Source organism: Peromyscus californicus, unplaced genomic scaffold, assembly GCF_007827085.1.
Source record: "Peromyscus californicus insignis strain IS unplaced genomic scaffold, ASM782708v3 Scaffold_8__1_contigs__length_139910024, whole genome shotgun sequence".
Lineage (NCBI taxonomy): Eukaryota > Metazoa > Chordata > Mammalia > Rodentia > Cricetidae > Peromyscus > Peromyscus californicus.
The window spans coordinates 2,795,656-2,817,470 of record NW_026294606.1 but is presented as its reverse complement, the minus strand read 5'-3'; the positions used below and the strand labels follow the sequence as shown (position 1 = coordinate 2,817,470).

At 37.4% G+C, this 21,815-nt stretch overlaps 1 protein-coding gene across 3 annotated transcripts; it reads right to left on the bottom strand.

Annotated features, from left to right (window-relative positions):
• Window positions 1-1,311: 1,311 nt before the first annotated feature.
• LOC128103510 (cathepsin J-like) lies at window positions 1,312-10,384 on the bottom strand. 3 transcript variants are annotated; one of them, XM_052727976.1, is made up of 7 exons: window positions 4,980-10,384; window positions 4,548-4,666; window positions 4,267-4,413; window positions 3,594-3,818; window positions 2,966-3,128; window positions 2,249-2,366; window positions 1,312-1,462 (listed from the first exon to the last, which is right to left on the bottom strand). In XM_052727976.1, the coding sequence occupies exons 1-7, from the start codon at window positions 5,107-5,109 to the stop codon at window positions 1,360-1,362; spliced, it is 1,005 nt and encodes a 334-aa protein (XP_052583936.1). In that variant the 5' UTR covers window positions 5,110-10,384; the 3' UTR covers window positions 1,312-1,359. The 3 variants fall into 3 exon arrangements, with proteins under 3 accessions (XP_052583936.1, XP_052583937.1, XP_052583935.1); XM_052727977.1 differs by having other exon boundaries at window positions 4,548-4,663; XM_052727975.1 differs by having other exon boundaries at window positions 4,548-4,670; window positions 4,984-10,384.
• Window positions 10,385-21,815: the final 11,431 nt, after the last annotated feature.

Here is a 21,815-nt window from a genome sequence, read left to right as displayed (position 1 = left end):
AAAAGGAAAGGAAGACCCAGATTAGGTGGATGATGTTTGGTAAATCCAATGGAAGGGAGAATATTCTAGCCACCTGTACTGCTACAGTCTAGTACAAGTAACTAGAAACTTCTGGATGTCTACAGGAAGGTTTTGAAGACACACAGAAAGTCTAGTATTTGAGTATATTTCAACAGCAATTACACTGATTGTGTCAATTTAGTGCATATTGTACATGTAAACTGAATTCAGTTCTGCTCCAGGAAGGACAGATATTATACCTCAGTTAAATAAAAGGATTAAATATAATTCAAAGGCAAAGTAATTTAGAAACCACTTTAGCCCCCACACCATTTAATGAAGTTTAATTCCAATGAAGGGCTGTGGAAGACACAGGCTGTAAGAAGCTGGAATCAAATCTGCATAGGCCAGTGTTTCATTGTGTGCTGGGGATATAGGCTAAGAACAGCACTCAGTGTTTGTGCCCATATATACAAACTGTATATGAACATATGTAAATTTGTACATACATACACTATTTTTCCATACTTACTGACCTTTGCCCATAGGCATTATTATGGCAAATTTCAGTGCATCAGATAGTAAGTTCAAGATTTAACAACAGTAATCCATAATAGAATAGGACATTGACTATGGCTGATTATATTGAAATGCCTCTCTGTTGAAGCACTGAAGATTCTGGAAGTGTCACCTGAATCACAGTCCTGTAACTGCAAACATGTGACCTTGATGTCTTTGACACAGTAACTGGGAATCTAGTACAGGGTTGAGGTACTAGATAAGGGAGAGTTACAGCTCAGTCCAATTTGGTGAAACAGTACATTGTACAATTACACTTCACAGAGAATTAAACTGGGTGAATTAATGTTGGTTAAAAAATACCAAATCCAGAAATGTTTATAAAGTCTTTCAGAAAAAGTTTGCTGGTATATAGAACCCTGTAAGCAGACCATATCCAAAACAGAATAAAGACCATCACACAAGAACCACTCATTCTTTCTCGTAGAATGCCATCACCACACACAATGCTGTCTTCAAGATAAATTACATGTTTGACCACAAAAAAATCACTTCAAAAAACAGAGAGAAGATAAAAATTATATTTGAATTTAACATTTTTAAAGACATCATTTGCATAACCATTAATATTGAAAATCAAGTTGTAGGAGTAATAAAGACACATCAGTTACAGTAGGTGCCATGCTGAAAGACAGTGAGCACGTCCCAGAATCTACATTGCAATGTAGCTCTTTAGGAATTAAACTACTGAACACACTCAGCACAAGCTGATCACTGTGAAGTGGAAGGCACTCCACTGGATACTTTCTCTGCCAATCTTCCCTGTGGCCACCAGGCAGCTCAGAATATGTCGGGGTAGGCAGCGTATGAAGCAATTGCACAGTGGTTGTTGCGGTCTTTGGCAATCTTCATATAGCCATCTATGCCCCAGTCTTCACCCCAGCTGAAAGGAAACATGTTTTTCATTTAGTAGAAAGATCAATGAATAGTTGATTTATTACAATAACTAGCAAGAAGCCAACTTAACAGAAGGGTCACAAAAAGTTGAGGGTCTGAGTACCAGGAGGCATCTCACACAGAACTGTGAAGACCACAGCAGAGAAAAGGTAGTTCAGTTCTAACAAACGTGTCAGATTTTAGAAAAACAATGGCACAAAATAACTTTGACACCCAAGAAACCAGTGATAGAATGGAAATGTTATGATAAGACATGTGAGTAGGTTGTTTATGGTGTAGGGGAGCTCAGAGGTTAAGGGCTGGAGATCAATGTAAAGAGTCATTTAAAAGCCAGATTAACATTGTAGTGTCCCTAGAGCAAGTTCTCAGGACATGGACTCAGACATACCTGGAACAAGCTGACTAGTCACACCAATGAACTCTATCAATGAGAGGCACTGCCTCAATATAGAACTTGGACAATGATTGAGAAACAACTGATACTAACACTAAGTCACTACACATGTACACTTGCACACACAGGTGTTTATAGACATGCAAGCATCCATACATGCATGTACATATACCTCATACATGTACATGGGAAAATAAAAACAGGCTTTGTTCAACTTAAGAAGGACAAAGTTTTCTAGGTAGGCTGTGTACTCAAATATTGACTGCAAGAGAGAATCCCTTTGTGAATCCTCTGGAAGTGTACCCAGTGCTCTTAAACACTGAACCATCTCTCCAGTCACTAAAATTTCAAATACAGATTTTTTTTGGCAGTTTATACCTGTTCTTGATCATCCAGTAGCTTTCACCATCTGTTTCATTTCCCTCAGTTCCATAGCCAACCACCAGAACTGCATGATTCACAGAATAACTGCTGCATTTTGGCTCATGATAAATACCTGAGAAATAAAGTAGAAGCTGATGTGAGATGCCAGAACGCCTGAGAGTGACCACTGACACCAACAATAGGGATGCATTTTCAAAGATCCCAGAAATTGATGTAAGCTAAGACAGACTTAAGAGTTAAATGAATTGTTATTGAGAATACTAATATATATATATTTTCACAGAAAACTGAAGTAACCAAAATAAGCATAGATTTGTTGATAAACAGTTGCTTAGATGCATATAAGATAACTAATTAGAATCTTCAGTTTTTAAACTAGAAGCTCAAGCCAAGTAAAACTCACTGAACTGAAATTACTCAATTCAAGAGGCTTATTAAGAATTTGATTTCAGATGTACAGTTTCCATAAAAATCTAAAACACCCACCAAATTGAGGATGGTTTTAAAATAAGCTAAACAGTAAATTTTATAATATGATGTACTTGCATGAGAGGGCCATATCAGTTGAAGATAGAACTCAGTATTATTGTGTGGGGAGGAAAATCCAGAAACCCAAAGTCACATATAATTTTATAGATATACAGCATATCATGAACATGGCATGACATGGGGATTTCACTTGTTTTCATATCTAGAGGGAAATATGCTTACCTCCTTTGTAGAACCTGAAAGAATCATGAGAAGCATCAACTGCAGCAGAGATAGGCCCTATATTTGCTACAGCAATCAGTAGGTAAACCTCATTCGCTGGGAGGTACACAACATCTGTGATATAAGCACTGGAGTTCTCAGGATGGTACCTGCAAGGTCCCTCCTTAAAAGGTAAAGAGATAAGAGGCTCAGTTACTTCCACTCTCCTCCTGGGGAGCATGCATCAGAACCACAACCCTGCACTTTGCAGCTGAGCACCCCCATGTCTGGACTGTTTTAAGTCATCTGAGGAAGTGAAATGTTACTGGGAGATTTGGAACTGAAAATCAACTCTCATGTCTTCAATGACACCTCATAGGTTTTCAAGTCCATAAGAAATTTTCCCAGGGAGAAATCTCCGTTATACGTGAAATGGTTCGCATAGTCTCTGTGCATAGAAGCAGGGACAGCTATATGGAAACTACTGCATTAGAAACCTGTGCAAAGACTGATTGATACTCTAATGAGACCACTGATGGTGTGCAGCGATTCTGCCTTCCAATATGAGTCCTGAAAACAGTGGATTATCCTGCAATTACCCCTTGCCTGAAGCTGGCTGAAATGACAGTAGTATAGAAAATCTACTTACTTTTGCCTCATATGGATAGGTTGCCTCAGCCTCCAGACCTTTATTGTCCAAAACATACTTGTAGGCATTGTATGCAGTACCCTTACTACAGCCATTATTGCCTTGAGGTTTAGAACAGTCTACTAGGTTTTGCACACTTAGAAGGGTCAGGTTGCCAGTTTTCCAGAACATCTGTCCTTCTATGGCACCAGTTGCAGCAAAAGCCCAGCAAGAACCACAGTTACCCTGAGCAGGGAAGTAAAGATTGTCAATACACAAACAAATACCAACCCCAGCAACAAAAATTATTATCTGTCCATAATAATTTATGAAAATGTACTAGAAATTGATAGATGCCTAGGGAGGGATGGTACTCTCCTAGAGGACATGACTGCTGGCAGTTTGTGCATGTCCCAGTTGATGGCCACACACACATGAACTTTTGAGCAGGACCTACTGGTTTTATGGGTTATTAATGATAACAAAAGAAGAAATAAATTCCAGAGACAGATTTAGTAGATGACGAGAGAGAGAGGTGAATTGCTAGGATAAATATCAATTGTGTAAATGTATGAAGCTTTCATAGAAGAAGAAATGAACTACACATCTCTCCACACTCAATAGACACACATAGACATCCAGTATTTTTGTCTTCAAAGTGGTTTCAGAATATGGGCATGTGCCACTGTCTTACCTGATTCCGTACAGGAGTCACATAGCCTTTCTTTCTCCAATCCACAAAACTGGGGAATTCACTACCTAGAGATTTCTGAACACTTTTCACTGTCATGGCAGCTGGAACTGGAATATCAGTCATCAGTTTTCTGTATTCCTTAGCAGTCTTCCAGGAAAATAACATTAATTAAAAAAACAAAGCAAAAACAAACAAACCACATTAAAAAACACCCAAAACAAAAAGACTGCATGTAAAGAACTGAAGAAAACACAGTGTGAAGCAATCCATGTCACACTCACCATGTCACCAAAGGCATTCATTTCCATGGTGAAGCCATGCTTCCCCAGGCCACTCTCATCATTGTGCATTTTGATCATCTTCATATTTTTTTCCCATACTGCTCTCTTCTGTGATTCTTCTTCCTGGAAATGAGCATAATAAATGGCATTTCTTTCTAACTAAACTCTGGAAAATTCTGACCAAGTAGACTTGCTGCTGCAGTGAACAGAGGTCAAAGAGAGGGTGCTATGGACACGATAGCACACATTCTCCATGTACTGAGGAAAAGAGAATCCAGCCACCCTGGCCTGTTCTCACACTGAATGTGATTAGTTAATGTGATTAGATAATGTTTCAGTGAAGGGTGTGGTATATGACCTCTAATGTGTCTAGATACTTGCAGCAGCAATGATAATTCATTCTGGGGTTCTTCTGGACAGTTTCCAGTTTACCAACCAGGATGTATGATTTTCCATATTTTATCTTCCACTCTTGCCATTCAGCATCCAAACTGGGATCAAGTGCTGGAGCACCTGAGGCTACTCCAAAGCACAGGATGACCAGGAAGACAGCAGGCATCATGTCTCAAGGACCTGGAGAGGAAAGAGTAATGAAGATGTGACCACACCAATATTTTTAAAATGTCTACTTATTCCTTCCTAACAAATTGATCCATCTCTGGTCAATAATATTCTTTGAAATAGTCTTCCAAATACTTTTTGAAAGATTGTGGGAAAGGCTTAGGATATGTTTGAAATAAACCAACCACTGATAATTATTAGTTCCAATGCAAAATGAAGAACACATGCCCAGAATTCTAGCAGGGAAAACTTCAAGTGTACTTCATGTTATTTAAGAAAGATCTCCACACACACTGAGGACCAGAAGCAAAACAAACAAACAGACAGACAGACAAATAAAAAAACTCAAAACAACAACAAACAAACAAACAAAATATATCCATGGACTTAAGATATCACTGACTCATGATTTATACCAAGCAAAACTTCTGTTATGTGGTAACGGATCCAAATTTCAATGTGAGCCCAAGAGTTGGGACCACATGGCATCATATACCTTTCTAATACATAGTGAATAATGGGCTTGTCTTGCACCCTCCATTCTTGAATGAAAACTTTGAGAAACGTCTTCTATAAAGAGTGTGGGAAAGTCCAGGCAGTGGTGGTGCATGCCTTTAATCCCAGCACTCAGGGGTCAGAGGCAGGCAGATCTCTGTGAGTTCAAAGCCAGCCTGGTCTACAGAGCAAGTCCCAGGACAGCAAGGACTACACAGTGAAACCCTGTCTTGAAAAACATCATCATCATCATCATCATCATCATCATCATCATCATCATCATCTAATGTGGGAAAAATTACAGGCATTATTTCTTCTTTCTTACATTTGGGACCATGGAACCAAGCTCTCCACACACTACCCCATGAGAGTGGTGTCACATGGGAAAACCAGAGGTAGCCAGGCCAACAAGTGGAAGTGAGGCATGAAAGCAAGCCTCTGACGGAATTTGAGGTTCAGGTTTTGCTGGGCTCTAAAACAACACTCACCATAAGACCTGGATAGGAACATGCATCCGTCTGCTACATCTGCACAGGTCAACTGAAAACAGATTTACCCAGGAATTATGTGCAAAAAGCAATTTCTATTACCCAGGAGGTGACAATGATGGTTACTTACTGGTATGCATAGTAACTTCTGTCACTCTCTGTGGCCAGACCCAGACTTGTACTTACAGGGAACCTATACAAAACTAGACCTGGCAGATGAGAGATCTGGATTCTTCTATGCCTTTCTCACACTCTACCCTCCATCTACACACAGAAGGGTTGCTGAGCCTCAGAATGTATTCTCCTTCAGGGGGATCTGCCTGATTCTCCATGGAGTCTCTTAAGGCTCCCCTCCAGGATCACTTCCCATTCTGCCTTGGCACAGACAGAGCCTCACCTGTGGTGACTTATGCTGCTTTAGTCCACACAGACTCAATTCTTCTGAGGTTGCTGAAGACCCAGGATCTGATCCAGTCACACCTCACTCAGGCTTCAAATCCCAAGTATATAGACAGCTGTCCCCGCCCCTCAATCAAGCCCTCCATTTGATTGGCTGTGTTGGTGACTGGATTAGGCCTCCAGGCACTGAGACTTCAGGCTCTTTCTGAGATATGATTTCAGCCTGATGCTGGAAGGTTGCGCCTGGGCTGCTTCAGTTGACAGCAAGTATCTGAATTTGATGACCTTGTCAAAGGAAGTTAGATAGCCATCCTGTAGGCCTTAGATCACATTATATCTGACATTTTGCCTGCTGATTGTGTTTCCTGGAAGAGCTGTATGGTATTGTACCCTCACAGTTCAGAATGGGAAGTTTTGGTTACCATCCTTGCTGTGTGGTTAGTTAGTGCATTCTATTTTGTGTATTGTCCACAGCTATGGTTAGATCCTTTAAGAACACAGACCCTGGGATGCTCTGTTTCCCTGTCAGTGTGTAACACAGTTGTATCTCACAAGAATCTTTAGGAGACAGTGACCCCCAAAGAGGAAAGTGATGTTCAAGGCTGAACCATAAAAGGAAATAAGAATGAATGTGCTGTGAGGGGTCTCATGAAACTTTCTGGTTTTTCTCCTGGCTATTGAATTGAGCTGCCATCTAGAAACACCATCTTGCCTGTCACTCTTCATTGAGGTAACACACAACTGGAAGTTTCTATATTTACCATTTTCAGGACACATCCTGCTGGACTTAGGGCACACTGATTGTTTCTGCAAGCACCACAAAGAGATATTCAGAAGGATTTTCTTTTTGAAGTAGCTCTGGACACTGAACAATAATTCGCTTCTCTCCCTCCTCTACCTTAGCACCCACCATTTCTTTTTGTCACTGTAGATATTTGGCTACTATATTTTGGTTGAGTGTTTTTCCTCGTAAGAGTCCCAATGAAAGGTATTTTCCATCGCACCAGTATTAAAAAGTGGGACCATTAAGAGGCTACCCCACAACAATGATTGTCACATTTTCCTCATATTCTCAAGTTCTATCATATCTCATGGCAAGAGAAACCATATTTGATTTATCCATTGATTATTGCATTTGGTAGCTTCCTCAGATCATGGAAAAAATATATGATACCTATCTATTCTGAACTGTACACTACCTAAGAAATTGCTAACTATAGGAGATATAGTGGAGAATAAATTTTAGATTCATGTAATATTTTTTAGAGGAATTGAAAAGCAGAAATAAAAGGTATTAGCTCTTACTGTTTTACTCACAGTTCTCTATGCTATTTATCTCCTCCTTGTCTCATTCTTCAGACTTCCTATTAATTTATTCACTGTGAGTATCAGACAGTATAATTTTGTCACATTATTTCCCACTGCCCAGCTCCTTCCAGATCCCTTTTCTCTATATGCCAATGTAACTTCATGTTCTTTCCTCTTTCAAAAAGAGAAAAAAATAGTCACTAAAAACATAGAGTCTGATTTATATTGGCCAGTTATTCCTGAGCATGTGGCCTGTCTTAGACTATATGTGATGTACCCAGTATCACGCCATTGGAGAAATCTGATTTTCACTCTCCAAGCAGCTATCACCTGTGAATAACTTCCTGACTAGTGGTGGGACTTTTTGCACAGTTCCTTTCCTTCATGCTAGGATTTTGTCTGGTTGAACTTTAGGTCTTGTGTATATTCTGACAATCATTGAAGTGTGCTCTAGACCCTAGGACTATTCTGATACCCATTGAAGTTTGTGAACCACTGTTGGGGATTTGTTGTGGAATGACAGAAGGAGCATGTGTAAATTGCTCAGGATAGAGAGGACATCTCAGTGTTATCTATCTTACATCCTCCCCACACCAAAACAAAACAACACAGCAGGCATAATTACCATCAATGCTTTGATTTCCATGGCTGCCTGATCCTCACAAATGGGGATTAACTTCTCCTGGAGTAACCCAATGACAGTGCATATGCACCTGCATTTTCATTACAAATATCTTCTTCTTATTTTCCACTGATCATAACAAGACTTCAAGAGGAATTTTCTCTAAGCATGTTTTTGAGAACACAAAAATCCATAAGGTAAGATACAGATCATCAAAATGGACAAAGGAGAATCGTGGAGCATAAATATGAGGCATGTTTAGAATTAATGGAAATGTGTAACCAGATATCATCAATGAAGGTATATATAACATTTCAAATATGTCAAGAAGCACTGAAATACTCACTTTGAGATAAAAGCTATTATCTCATGTATATCTCAGTAAAACATTATAGTGCTACCTACATAAAATTAAAATGATGTACTTCAGTATATGTATTGATTTTCCACTGGATTTAATAAATTTAAAATCATTATCACTATGGCATGTATCAACACCTCTTTTTATATGTAAAATATTTCACTGTATGAATATATGTTTCATTTATATATTCTTCAACTGATGTTAATTTGTCACAAATTTAAGATAATATGCATAGTCTCTAGAATATTTGTGCACTTAAAGTTTTCTTAATAAACATTGTCATTTGTCCATGCTGTCTACAGAGCAGGATAGGTCATATGAACAATTCTTTGAGGAGCAACCACACTGGTTTCTACCATTCCTATTGTAGTCTGCATTCCCACAGAATGACTGAAAATTCATTCAGAACATGTCTGGCACTTTCATCGATCCATCTATTTATCACCTATTTATTTAATATCTATCTATCAATTACCCTATCTATCATCTATCTATCTATCTATCTATCTATCTATCTATCTATCTATGTCTTTAATTCTCTCATCTTACCTTTTCTTTCTGGATATTCTCTCTCCCTCCCTCTTCCATGCTTCAATTACTTCGTATATTTCCTTCCCAAATTCCCCCTTTTAAAATCTTTCTCCATGTTTCCCTATTTTGCAATAATGTGTTGACGCATTCTGTAATTGTAACAAACTCACACCCATGGTGTTGATCCTGAAGACCAAGAGGCATGCTGAAATGGCACGTATCAATCACTCATTTCTAGCCCGAGTTTCCATTCCTATTGGCTATTCTTAGCTTTCTTTTAGTGCTAGGCACAAGTGAAATACTATGGTACTTTGCTTCTCAGTCTTATTTTTTAAATTGAGGAGGTAAATAGTATTGATGGATGAGTTTGTTTTTCTAAAACTCTAAAATGTTTGGTAACTCAAATTTCAAAATATTCTTGAAATTCCATTTTATATTCTTTCTACATTAAACCTATTGTCTGTATTTTAATTAGGTAATGCAGCACTGATAACTCAATAGACACAACACTTTTGCAGTATTTCTTACATAATTCATTTCTTATTACACACACCATTTTTTGATATAGCTAACACCAACACTATTTCTTCTGAGACTGTGATGATTCAAGAAAAGGGTGGATTCTCATCGGAGACAACAGGAGATGTTGAGTTGTTGAAGCTGTTGGAAATCTGAAGCCCCAAGTCAAACCTAGACACCATCAGACATTACAAGGCTTTCTGAGTAAATAGCATGTTTACATTACCACATTAATTACAGGACTGTCCTGATCCAAAACTAAGGAAGGTACCTAAGGTCTAGATATTACAAAGTAGATAAATGATCCCCAGAAGTGCAATCATAATGTCTAAGATATTCAGAAACATCAAATCATAAAGTTGCTCCTATTCCAACTTCAGTACTGTTCTGTTGAAGCCTAATTTCAATGTAAATATCAACACATTTAACAGTCCTCTTGCTCTTATTGATGCACATTACAATATTACAATTAATATCATTACCCATTTGTCTCATGATAAAAGAATAACATTGTAATGAAATAATTTCTAGAAATTGAACTTCCTGTAGAAAAAGCGACTATTTCAAGTCTACTCTTACATATAGTGATTAAAAATGTCTATTTTCTCAAAATATACAACATATCTTATACTTCATAAACATTGTGAGGCCTGATTTGTTATTGTAATATGTCCTCAGGATGTGTCTAAATAAAAATCCGTTTTCCTTACAAATTTAAAGTGGCATTATTCCCACCATCATGTTTCTCAGCACTTTGATAGTTATTATCAAATTATTCAAACTAAATAGGCAGTCCATATTCCAGGAACTTTTCAAACAGAGCAGATAAAATTTATATTAGATTTTACAACATCATCATGAAGGGAAACTTACAAATCCATAGTATAACTGGAAACACCATACATTTCCCCTCACTATTCACCAGGCTACCTGGACACTCTGTGAATACTGTATAGTATCTCTTTTGTCATGAAGGAATATGAAGTATATGAAGCAGTAAGGAGCAATTGAACTCAGAATGGTGACAATGGAGAAGAATGGTCTGGACTTGGCTCCAATGCCATCCAACAATCTCTATTGTGGGAAACACTCATAATCATCATATTAAGACCATTTTAAATGCATTGTTTCTATAAGGATCTCTAAATCTTTTGTGACTTATTCTCATGGAATCCTACCTGGAATTAGTCAATTCCCTAAGTTTTAGAACCATGGTGTTCACTCATAAAAAACAGTATAAAATGGGAGTTTTACACTGGTGAATTCTGGGTAGTTTAGTATTTGTCAAAAAAGGCCTTTCAGACCTTAATTGGGTTCTAAAGATAAACAATAATCCTTTCTTGCCATTTTTGTTTGGAAGACCAAGAGTTTTCTGCTTCTGTTTCTTAACAAGCTACCATCGCAAATCTAGTGGTCTGTATTGTGGTGTTCATCATGGCTGAGTCCTGGAAACCTTACTTGGGTGACTCAGGAATAAAGAAATGACAGAAACTGAAGAAACAACAGACACTTGTATAGAAAATCTGTAACTGGGTGGGTTGTGCTTATTCTGATGGAGGGAACCAACTTTGTAATCCAGAAACTCAGTACAGTTATTATATACAGCATGAGGTGGGGAAGGGTTATCTAGTTTGGGTGGGACATCACAGTCCTGTAGTAATCTCAGGCTTTCAACATTAGGGACAAGGGAGCTGTGCTACATAGTTCTACTTGCACTGGCTTTAGATAAAAAAGGTCAGACCTCCTCTCTGCACAAAGGGAAAGCTTTGCCACTTCCATGGGTCTGAGGCATTGAGGTCCTTGTCATGGCCCTGCCCATTGTAACAGCATAATTCAGTCAGGACTTCAACCATCCTCTGCAGAGTATTACTATATTTATTCTAATAAGTGTGATTTGAATAGACTTAGACCCACAGATATCTGTTCTGTGTTTCTTATTCATATAAAAGAATTTAAAAGGCCACCTTACCTGTGGAGGTCAATGACTTCCGTATTTCCTGTGAAGTACCAAATACAGTGCCATCCTAATAAGCAGTGTTCTGATAACATTTGTAAGGTGTAACCATCCATGAGAATGATGCTGAATAACCAAAAGGCCCAGAGAAATAATTCTGTTGAGAGAACCTTGGTACAATGGTAGCATAGTGTGTCTTCCTCAATGAGATAATGTTTCCCACCTCAATGGGGGACTTTCTACTCATCAGTGATAATCACAATTTTCCATTAGCACTCTAATAGCTTTTCTGAACACAGATATAGAGAAACCATTAACCCTGTAGGTTGATTCTTTTTGCAATGGCTTGGATGCTTCAGTTGGTACTGTTCTCTGTAAACCTGACCCAAATTGCACATAATCTGGAAATCAAATCAAAAAAGGGAAAAATGGAAGCCTCAGTGTGATGATAGAAACATGTAAATCCTTGATAGAGGAGTTTGTAGCTTATGGATACTGATTTTTTAAATAGGATCTACTGAGAAACAAGATGAGATAATTGGGAAGAACACAAAATACCAAACAGAGAAGGAGCTGAATGTGTGAACTTGCACCTTGAACACCATGTGCTCTCTAGGAGTAGGATCCAAAGTTTTCCCACTGAGCAAGGATTAAATACAAGTGTCTTTGATCTTCTAGTTTTCTTGACCTATGGGTAAAATGAACATTCCTTATCAACAATCACTGTTAAAATATATATGTAGCCTCTGTTCCTCCTGCTTCTTTCCTGAGAATTTGGCTAAGGCCCACCAACTAACCTGTCATGTTGGGTATCTCCTAATGATTCCTCAATCACATCTTGGTAATGTATCTAGCTGATCCTGCATTATAGCTTCCAGTAAATTCTTTACTATTTTTGCCATTCAATGATTTTTTTCTTTATGTAGAGCTCATGTAGATCCTGTAAATACTGGGTAGAAAGTTGACTCACCCTGTTATCTCTGTGTCTGAGACACCTCCAGTCTTTACCACCTCCAACATCATCCATCAGGGATAAGTAAAAGACTTGCATGTATATATCTGTCTTTTTTGATATTAGAAGCAGGTTGGTAAAACTCTGTAATATCAAGTTGGCCAGTTAAGTTCTATTAACACATTCAGTTTTTAAAGACACTCATGAATGAACAACTGAAGTAACTGAGCAGGAGGAAATGACAAGAACTCCTTCTTCCTCTTTACCAGAAGCTTTTCACAGCAAAGCTCACAAACCTCTATCTAGCCAAGCAGAGAAGACTGAATTCACATTGTAGTATGAATTGTCTTGTTGATCTTTAAAAGCAGCTGCTCTTTATTTTGTTCCCTTCCAATTTTACAGATTCATTCTTCAAGCTCTAACATATGCCATTAAGACCCTCCTCTGGCAGGATATATGAGGTATGGGGACAAAATGGTCAGAATGCATGCAGATATTTGAATGATCTTACATCTGGCAACTACAGTGAACCCTAGCTTGGAAAGATCTACAGAAGAACTTCCATCACTCTGTGTCCCAGTGACAAATGATTCTGGACCTTGGGTCAGATACTCTTTGAGCCTAAGAGATAGATGCAATCAGTAGAAAAGAGCGTCAACGGGAAAGGAAGCCTTGGGCCAAAACAGTCCACCCCTTCTGAGTCACATCTACCCAAGTGCCTTCACATAGACGTAAGGAGGACCTATACCCTCTTTCTCTCATGTCTCTAACTTCCTTGTATATTGATATATATTTAACAATATTGTCATATTGTATATTGCACTATATATTCCTACCTCTGTTATAAATATCTTGTGTATTGTCACAATTTTGAAGTCATCGTTCTTTACCATACATTTGCTTATAGACTATTTACCTTGTTTACATGAAGCCTTAGTCCTTAGGTTATTTCGGTAGATAAGACTTATAGATTTATAGTCACCTATGCTTGTCATCTCTATAGTTACATTAGTTAGGTTATCCAGATTTACAGATACATAGGTCAGATGGACGGGTAATCTTCAAACACTTCATAGACCTAGAGAATATGGCATTTAAATAACTTAGAATTCTGTTGACATGAAACACAATTGCTCCTGGCTGCACCTATTTGATCCTGAGAGGATGTTGGGCTTCTAAGACATTTCCATTTAGAAGTTTGTCTTCTTGGCACAAAATGGCCCACTGGGCAAAGAACTGCCCTTGCCTCGACTGCACATAGTATGAATACTGTCCTTTCTGGACAAGCGGGACACAAGGAAAGCAACCACTGTACTCTGCCAAGACAGGGTAAGATGGTCTTTCAGAATTCCTGCTTCTAAAAATGGTCTGTCAGATACTCTAGGCGTGTAGCCAATTTGAATACACCAGCAATGCTGAGAAACATTAGGTGACTGTCCAGACTGCCAGCTGTCTCGGTCTACTCTTGCAAGATTCCCGAAAGTTGCTTGCATCCATCTACCATTTTTCAGGTACCATTATTTTCCTTCTCAGGTCTTTGATGGGATTGAAGACTAGCAGTTATAGTTACAACTTAGTATATATATATATATATATATATATATATATATATATATATATATATATATATATATATAATATTTTAGATAGAATATATTAAGTATTAGATTCAGGTTCTTTAGGATAGGACACCTTTTGGAATGATCTTTGTAACATACCATTTACCTATGCTCTAGACTTCTCTAGATTTTAGTATGTGTTTCTTGCTTGATATTGTTCGCATTGATTGTACTTCCATCTTATCTAGGTCATTATCCCTCATTGTTCCTGGACAATATTTGATAACCATTCCTTTGTATATAGTCTTGTATTAAGTTAGAACCTTCTTATTTAGACAAAAAGGGGGAGTGTAGTGGGTAGCCATTCCAGCTTTGGTCTGGAAGTTCCAACCCCCACTGAGGCTTCAGTAACTATCCCGCCTATAAGGCGGGGCCAAGGGAGGGCCCAGAAGACCCGAGATAGGGATGCACCACAAGCTCTTCCTTCTTAGACCCTGGATGCTAGAGGTAGACTGAGGAGAGTTCTCCAGAGAACACCTCCTGACTGCGCTGTGTCTTTCCCAGAACCTGCCACCTACATATCCCTTCATTTGTAAGTTATGCCATTAAATAAATCTCCCTTTTAACTACGTGGAGTGGCCTTAATAATTTCACCAATATTGATAGTTACAATTTTCATTAGTTATGGTAAAAGATAAGTTAGATATAAAACCTTAAACTCACAAATATAAGATAGATAAAATATCTTCTTTAATATTGTAACTGTAATTCTTGCTTGATAATTGTTTTCTTATATGTAATTTTCCTATGTTAAAGTTAAAACCTTCCTTTTTTAAAAAGAAGAAAAGGGGAAGTGCTGTGGATATCGCTCTGTATAAACACTGATTGGCTAATAGCCAGATAGGAAGTATAGGCGGGACTAACAGAGAGGAGAATTGAGGAAACAGGAAGGGAAGGGAGAGACAGCAGGAGCGAATGCCAGGACAAGGAAGATGTAAGGTACCGATAAACCATGAGCCACGTGGCAAAGTATAGATTAATAAAAATGGGCTAAATATAAGAGTAAGAGCTAGACAATGATAGGCCTCAGCTAATGGCCAAGCAGTTTAAATAATGTAAGAGTCTGTGTGTTTATTTTATAAATGGGCTCTGGGACTGGTGGGACTTGGCAGGAGCTAGAGAGAAATTCTCCAGCTACAATTTTTTAATTGGACTGTTGGGTATTTTGATGTCTAATTTCTTGAGTTCTTTATATATTCTGGATATCATCCCTCTATCAGATGTGGGGTTGGTGAAGATCTTTTCCCATTCTGTAGGCTGTCATTTTGTCTTATTGACCATGTCCTTTGCCCTACAAAAGCTTCTCAGTTTCAAGAGATCTCATTTATTAATTGTTTCTCTCAGTGTCTGTGCTACTGGTGTTATATTTAGGAAGTGATCTCCAGTGCCAATGCGTTCAAGACTATTTCCTACTTTCTCTTCTATCAGGTTCAGAGTAATCGGATCTATGTTGAGGTCTTTGAACCACTTGGACTTAAGTTTTGTGCACGGTGACAGATATGGATCTATTTGCAGAGATCAAGAAGGACATTATATATTCATCACAGGAAAGATCCACCAAGATGAAATTTCAATTTTGAACATTTATGCCCAAACACAAGGGTATCCACATATGTAAAAGAAATCTTAAATCACACATAAAACCCCACACATTTTAGTGGGAGACTTCAACATCCCACTCTCACCACTGGACAGATGTACAAAATCGAAACTTAACAGAGAAATAAGGGACTTAACTGATGTTATGACTCAAATGAACTTAATAGATAACTACAGAACATTCCATCCTAACAAAAAAGAATATGCCTTCTTCTCAGCACCCCATGGAACCTTCTCTAAAATCAACCACATACTCGGCCACAAAGCAAATCTCAACAGATACAAAAAAATTGGAACAAACTCCTGTGTTCTATCAGACCACCGTGGTATAAAGTTTGATTTCAACAACAACAAAAATTACAGAAAGCCTACAATCTCATGGAAACTTAATAATGCTCAAATGAATCACCAATGGGTCAAGGAAGAAATAAAGAAATTAAAGACTTCCTAGAGATCAATGAAAATGAATATACAACATACCTAAACTTATGGGACGCTATGAAAGCAGTGCAACTGGATCTTATAGTAGATTGATTGCAATCTTCGTGAGAAACCACCACACCAATTTCCATAGTAGTTGCACAAGTTTGAAGTTCCACCAGCAATGGATGAGTGTTCACCTTACTTCACATCATCACCAGCATTAACTACCATTTGTTTGACTGACTTTAGATATTTCAACTGGTGTAAAATGAAATCTCAAAGTTGTAGTTTTGATCTGCATTTTCCTGATGCCTAAGGATGCCTAAGGTGTTTCTCAGACATTTGAGATTTTTCTTTTGAGAATTTCTGTTTAGATCTGTACCCCATTTTAAAATTGAGTTATTTGTTTTTTGATATCCAGTTTTTAAAATTCCTTATATATTTTGGATATTAGCCCTCTGTCAGATGTAAATTTAGTAAAAATATTTTCCCATTCTGTAGGCTGCTGCTTTGCTTGAATAACAGTATCCTTTACTTTCCAGAAAATTTTCAGTTTTATGAGGTCCTATTTACTTATTATTGATCTTAGCGCTTGTTCTATTGGTGTTCTGTTTAGGAAGTTGTCTCCAGTGACAATGCATTCAAGGCTATTCCTCACTTCTTTTATCATGTTTAGTATGTCTGGTATGATGTTGAGGTCCTTGATCCATTTAGAGTTGTGTTTCTTGCAGGGTGATGGGAATGGATCTATGTGGATTCATTTATTTTTTAAAAGATTTTTATTATTTATTTATGTATATGAGTGCTTTTCCTGCATATATAACTGCATGTACAACTTTATACCAGAAGAGGGCAGTAGATCCCACTAGAGATGGTTGTAAGCCTCCATGTGGCTGCTGGGAGTTGAACTCAGGACCTCTGGAAGAGCATGCAGTGCTCTTACACACTGAGCCATCTCTCCAACCCCCGTCGATTCATTTATATGAAGCCACCCATTTTACAATCAACATTTGTTGAAGTTGCTGTCTTTTTTCCAGTGTGTACTTTTGGCTTATTTTTTAAAATTCAGTTGTCCATATGTGTGTGGAATTATGTCTAAGTCTTCAATTAAATTTCATTTTTCAACATATCTGTTTTTGTGCCAATACCACCCTGTTTTTTCACTATAGTTTGTAGTATAATTTGAGGTCAGGGACTATGATACCTCCAGCATTTCTTTCATTATTCAGCATTGTTTTACTGGGGTTTTATGTGTTTCCATATGAGGTTGAAATTTGTCATTTCAAGTTCTCTGAAGAACTGTGTTCAAATTTTGGTGTGTATTGCATTGAATGTGTATGTTGCTTTTAGTGGAATGAACATTTTTCCCTATATTAATCCTACTAATCCATGAGCTAGGGAAGTATTTGCATATTCTGATATATCTTTCTTTAAGGTCTTAAATTTTTTTTTTATCATACAGGTCTTTCACTTACTTGGTTAGTATAACCCCCACAATATTATATATATATATATATATTACCAATATTTTTTAATATTGGTAAATGACATGTATCAAGAAAATTATCCAGTATTTTAGATTTTCCCATTTTGTGAAGTAATGGATTTTAAATTATGTCCTTATGATTATCTGGATTTTCTAGGTGTCCGTGGTTATGTTCCCCCCTTTCATGTCTCATTTTATTTATTTGGATTCTCTCTGTCTGGCTTTTAGTTGATTTGGCTAATGGCTTATCAATGTTACTTGTATTCTCCAACATTTATCTCTTTGTTTCATTGATTCTTTGTATTGCTTTGTTGTTGTTTGATTTTATTGCTTTTATCATTAAGTTTGATTCTTTCTTGATATTTACTGTTTTTAGGCATGAGTTCTGTTTTTCTAAAGTTTTCAGGTATGCTATGAAGTTACTAGTGTGAAATTGCTCCAATTTTTTTATGAAAGCACTTGGTGCTATGAACTTACCTATTAGAACAGTCTATATTTTGTTCCATGACATTGGATATCTTGTGTATTCTTTTTATTCCAATGAATTCCAGATAGTCTTTATCATCTTTTTCAATTTCAGTCTTAATCCATTTTTCATTCAGTAGTAACTTGTTTTGTTTCTATGAGTTTGTAAGCTCTCTGGTGTTTCCACTGTTATTGATATCTAGTTTTAATCTGTAGTGATCAGAACAGATAAAGGGTGTTATTTCAATTTTCTTGTTTCTGTTGAGACTTGCTTTGTGTTTGAGTATGTGGTAAATAGTGGAGAAGGTTCCATTAGCTGCTTAGAAGAAGGTACATTCTTTGGTAACCCTTAAAATTTTCTGTAAATATGTTAGGTTTTTTGATTTATGGTGTCAGTTAGTTCCAGAATATCTCTGTTAATTTTTCTGGATATCCTGTCATTAGTGAGAGAATGGCATTGAAGTCACCCATTATATGGTGTATAAGGGTCGTTTTAGAAGGATCAGAATTTGATTTAAGCTGTAGCTGTACTTATGAACTTGGACCCTTTGTGTTTGGTGAATAGATGTTAAGAATTGAAATGTCCTTATGGTGGTTATTTCCTCTGAAGAGTGTAGCATCTTTCTCTATGTCTATTAGTGTTGGTTTGAAGTCTTTTGTCAGATATTAACTGGCTCTATCACCTCTCATCTTAGGTCCATTTTGGGGGATATATTCTTGTTTTTTGATCCTTACCTCTTCTGTGATATCTATCCTTGATGTTAAGGTATGTGTCGTGCATTCAGCAGAAGAATGGATTCTGTTTTTGTTTTTGTTTGTTTGTTGTTTGTTTTTTTGCATCCATTGTGGTAGTCTGTGACTTTATTGAGATCATTTGTGTTAAGTGTTATCAGCTATAGGGGAGCTCAGAGGTTGAGGAGTTGAAATCAGTTTCAAGAGCCACTGAAAAGCCAGAACAACATTGTAGTGTGCCTGTAACCCAAGTGCTTGGGACATGGACACAGAACACACCTAGAGTAAGCTGGCTACTCAGACTAAGTAGTGAACTCTTAGATCAGGAAGAAATGCTCCCGCATTATAGAAGTTACTTAATGATTGAGAAACAATTGATGCTAACATCAGGCTTCTATGTATGTGCACTTGCACACATGTTTCCACAGATAAGCAGACAGGCAAACATACCTTACATATATACATGGGAATGCAAGAACAGATTTTGTTCAACTTAAATGAAACAAAATTTTACGGGCTGTGTATCAAAATACTAACTGCAAGTTGTGATCTCTTCATGAACCCCTTGGAAGGGAATCCAGTGTCCTTAACCACAGAACTACCTGTCTATCCCCTGGAATTTCAAATATAAATTTGGCAACTTATACCTGTTCTTGATCAGCCAGTAGTTATTGCCATCCATTTCATCTCCTTCATATCCATAGCCAACCACAAGAACTGCATGATTCACAACAGAGCTGCTGCAGTTTGGCTCATGATAAATACCTAAGAAACAAAATGGAAGCTGATGTGAGATGCATAGCTCACCTGACAGTGACCACTGCCACCAGCAATAGGAGAACTATTTCCACAATCACTGAAATGATATAACCACAATCAGACTTAAGAGTCAGATAAATTGTTCACAAGAATGCTAACACACACACACACACACACACACACACACACACACACACACACACACACACACAGTTTCACAGAAAACTGAGGAAATCCAAGGATGCAAGATTTATTGAGAGCTACTGTCTACTTGACAATGAAATGACTCCTTATGCTTTTGTAGTTTTGCTACTAGAGTCTCATGTCAAGTTAGACTTATACGACATAAATTATTTAATTCACAGACTCTGTTACAATTTAATTTCAGATAATCAGTTTCTATAAATAACTAAAACATCCATGACATTGAGCAGAGTTGGAAAATTAATCAATAAATAGGACACATTAACTTTCATGTGTTGATTCATATCAGGTAAAATTCAGTACTCAACTATTATATGGAGATGAGTCATATCCAGAAACCTAAACATTCACATCACATATTTTACATAACAGCCAGTCTGAGATATAAAAAGTTTTTTTCTTCATATCAAGAAGGAAATATACTAACCTGTCTTGTAGAACAGAAAAGAATCATGGAAAGCATCAATTGAAACAGCAACGGGCCCTTTATTTGCTACAGCATCCATTAGGATATCCTCACCTTCTGGGAGGGTGAAAAATGCTTTGATTTTAGCAGCAGAACATGCAGGATGGTACCTGCATTTCCATTCCTTTAAAATGTAAAGCGATAAGAGACTCATTTTCTTCCACCCATGTCCTCAGACCAAGAGTCACAACCACACACAAGTTTGAGTTATTGTAAATCATCTCAGGAAGTGAAATGCTACTAGGTCTGGAACTGAAAGTAAGTTCTCTTATCTTCAATGACAATCAATAAGAAATTTTAGTGCTGTGGAGATCTGTATTATATGTACAATAGTTTCTATACTTTCCATGAACATAGAAAAGAGTTACACTGAAATCATAACACCAAAAATTTATGTAAAGGACCATACTTAGTAACAGCATTGATGGTGTACAGAGAGATTCTATTACCCAATCTGAGCACTGAAGATAGTGTATCATATCGACAACTGTTTCTCACTCCAAGTTGAGCTGAAATGACAACATAGAGGTTGACTTACTTTTCTTTCATATGGGTAAGTTGCCTCAGCCTCTACACCTCCATTGTTCAAAACATACTGAAAGGCATTGTATGTATTACCCAAAGCATAGCCATTATTGCCATGAGGTTTAGAACAGTCCACTAGGTTCTGCACACTCAGGGGTGTGACTTTGCCTGTTTTGTGGTACCTTTGTCCTTCTATGGCACCAGCTACAGTAAAAGCCCAACATAAACCACATTTACCCTACACAGAGAAGAAAATATGGTCATTCACAAATAATTACTAACTCAAACAACAACATAGACAACCAAATAATTTGTGAATATGAAGAACTGGCAGTTGCTATATGCCTAGAAAGGAAAAGAGGATTTGGATGCTGGTAATGTGTACATGCTCACATGGGTTCACACACACACACACACACACACACACACACACACACACACACACACCCCGAACATTTGCGCAGGTTTTATTTCTATTGGTTTTATGGATTATTAATGACAATAGAAGGAACACGAATCCTGCAGTGAGATGGGATATAGACTCATAGTTGGAGAATGTGTTTGGTGGACTGACCAGATCAATGCACATTGGAAAATATATGAATATTTCAAAGAAAAAAATATATTATTTAAAAACTGAACTGCAAATCTCTCCTCATTCAATATGAACACTGAGAAACCAATTCCTATTCCCCTTCAATATGACTTAAGAAGAAGGGCAGATGGCACTGTCATACCTGATTCCACACAGGAGTCATGTAGCCTTTCTTTCGCCAATCCACAAATTTGGGTAAACC

Bases quoted from the DNA above. Each gene is read 5' to 3' on its own strand.
- LOC128103510 (XM_052727976.1), bottom strand. From the start codon at position 5,109: ATGATGCCTGCTGTCTTCCTGGTCATCCTGTGCTTTGGAGTAGCCTCA. The intron at 3,819-4,266 runs GTAAGACAGTGG...TTCCCTGCTCAG, and splicing joins TGACTCCTGTACGGAATCAG to GGTAACTGTGGTTCTTGCTG. The intron at 1,463-2,248 runs GTATAAACTGCC...GTTTCCTTTCAG, and splicing joins TACTGGATGATCAAGAACAG to CTGGGGTGAAGACTGGGGCA.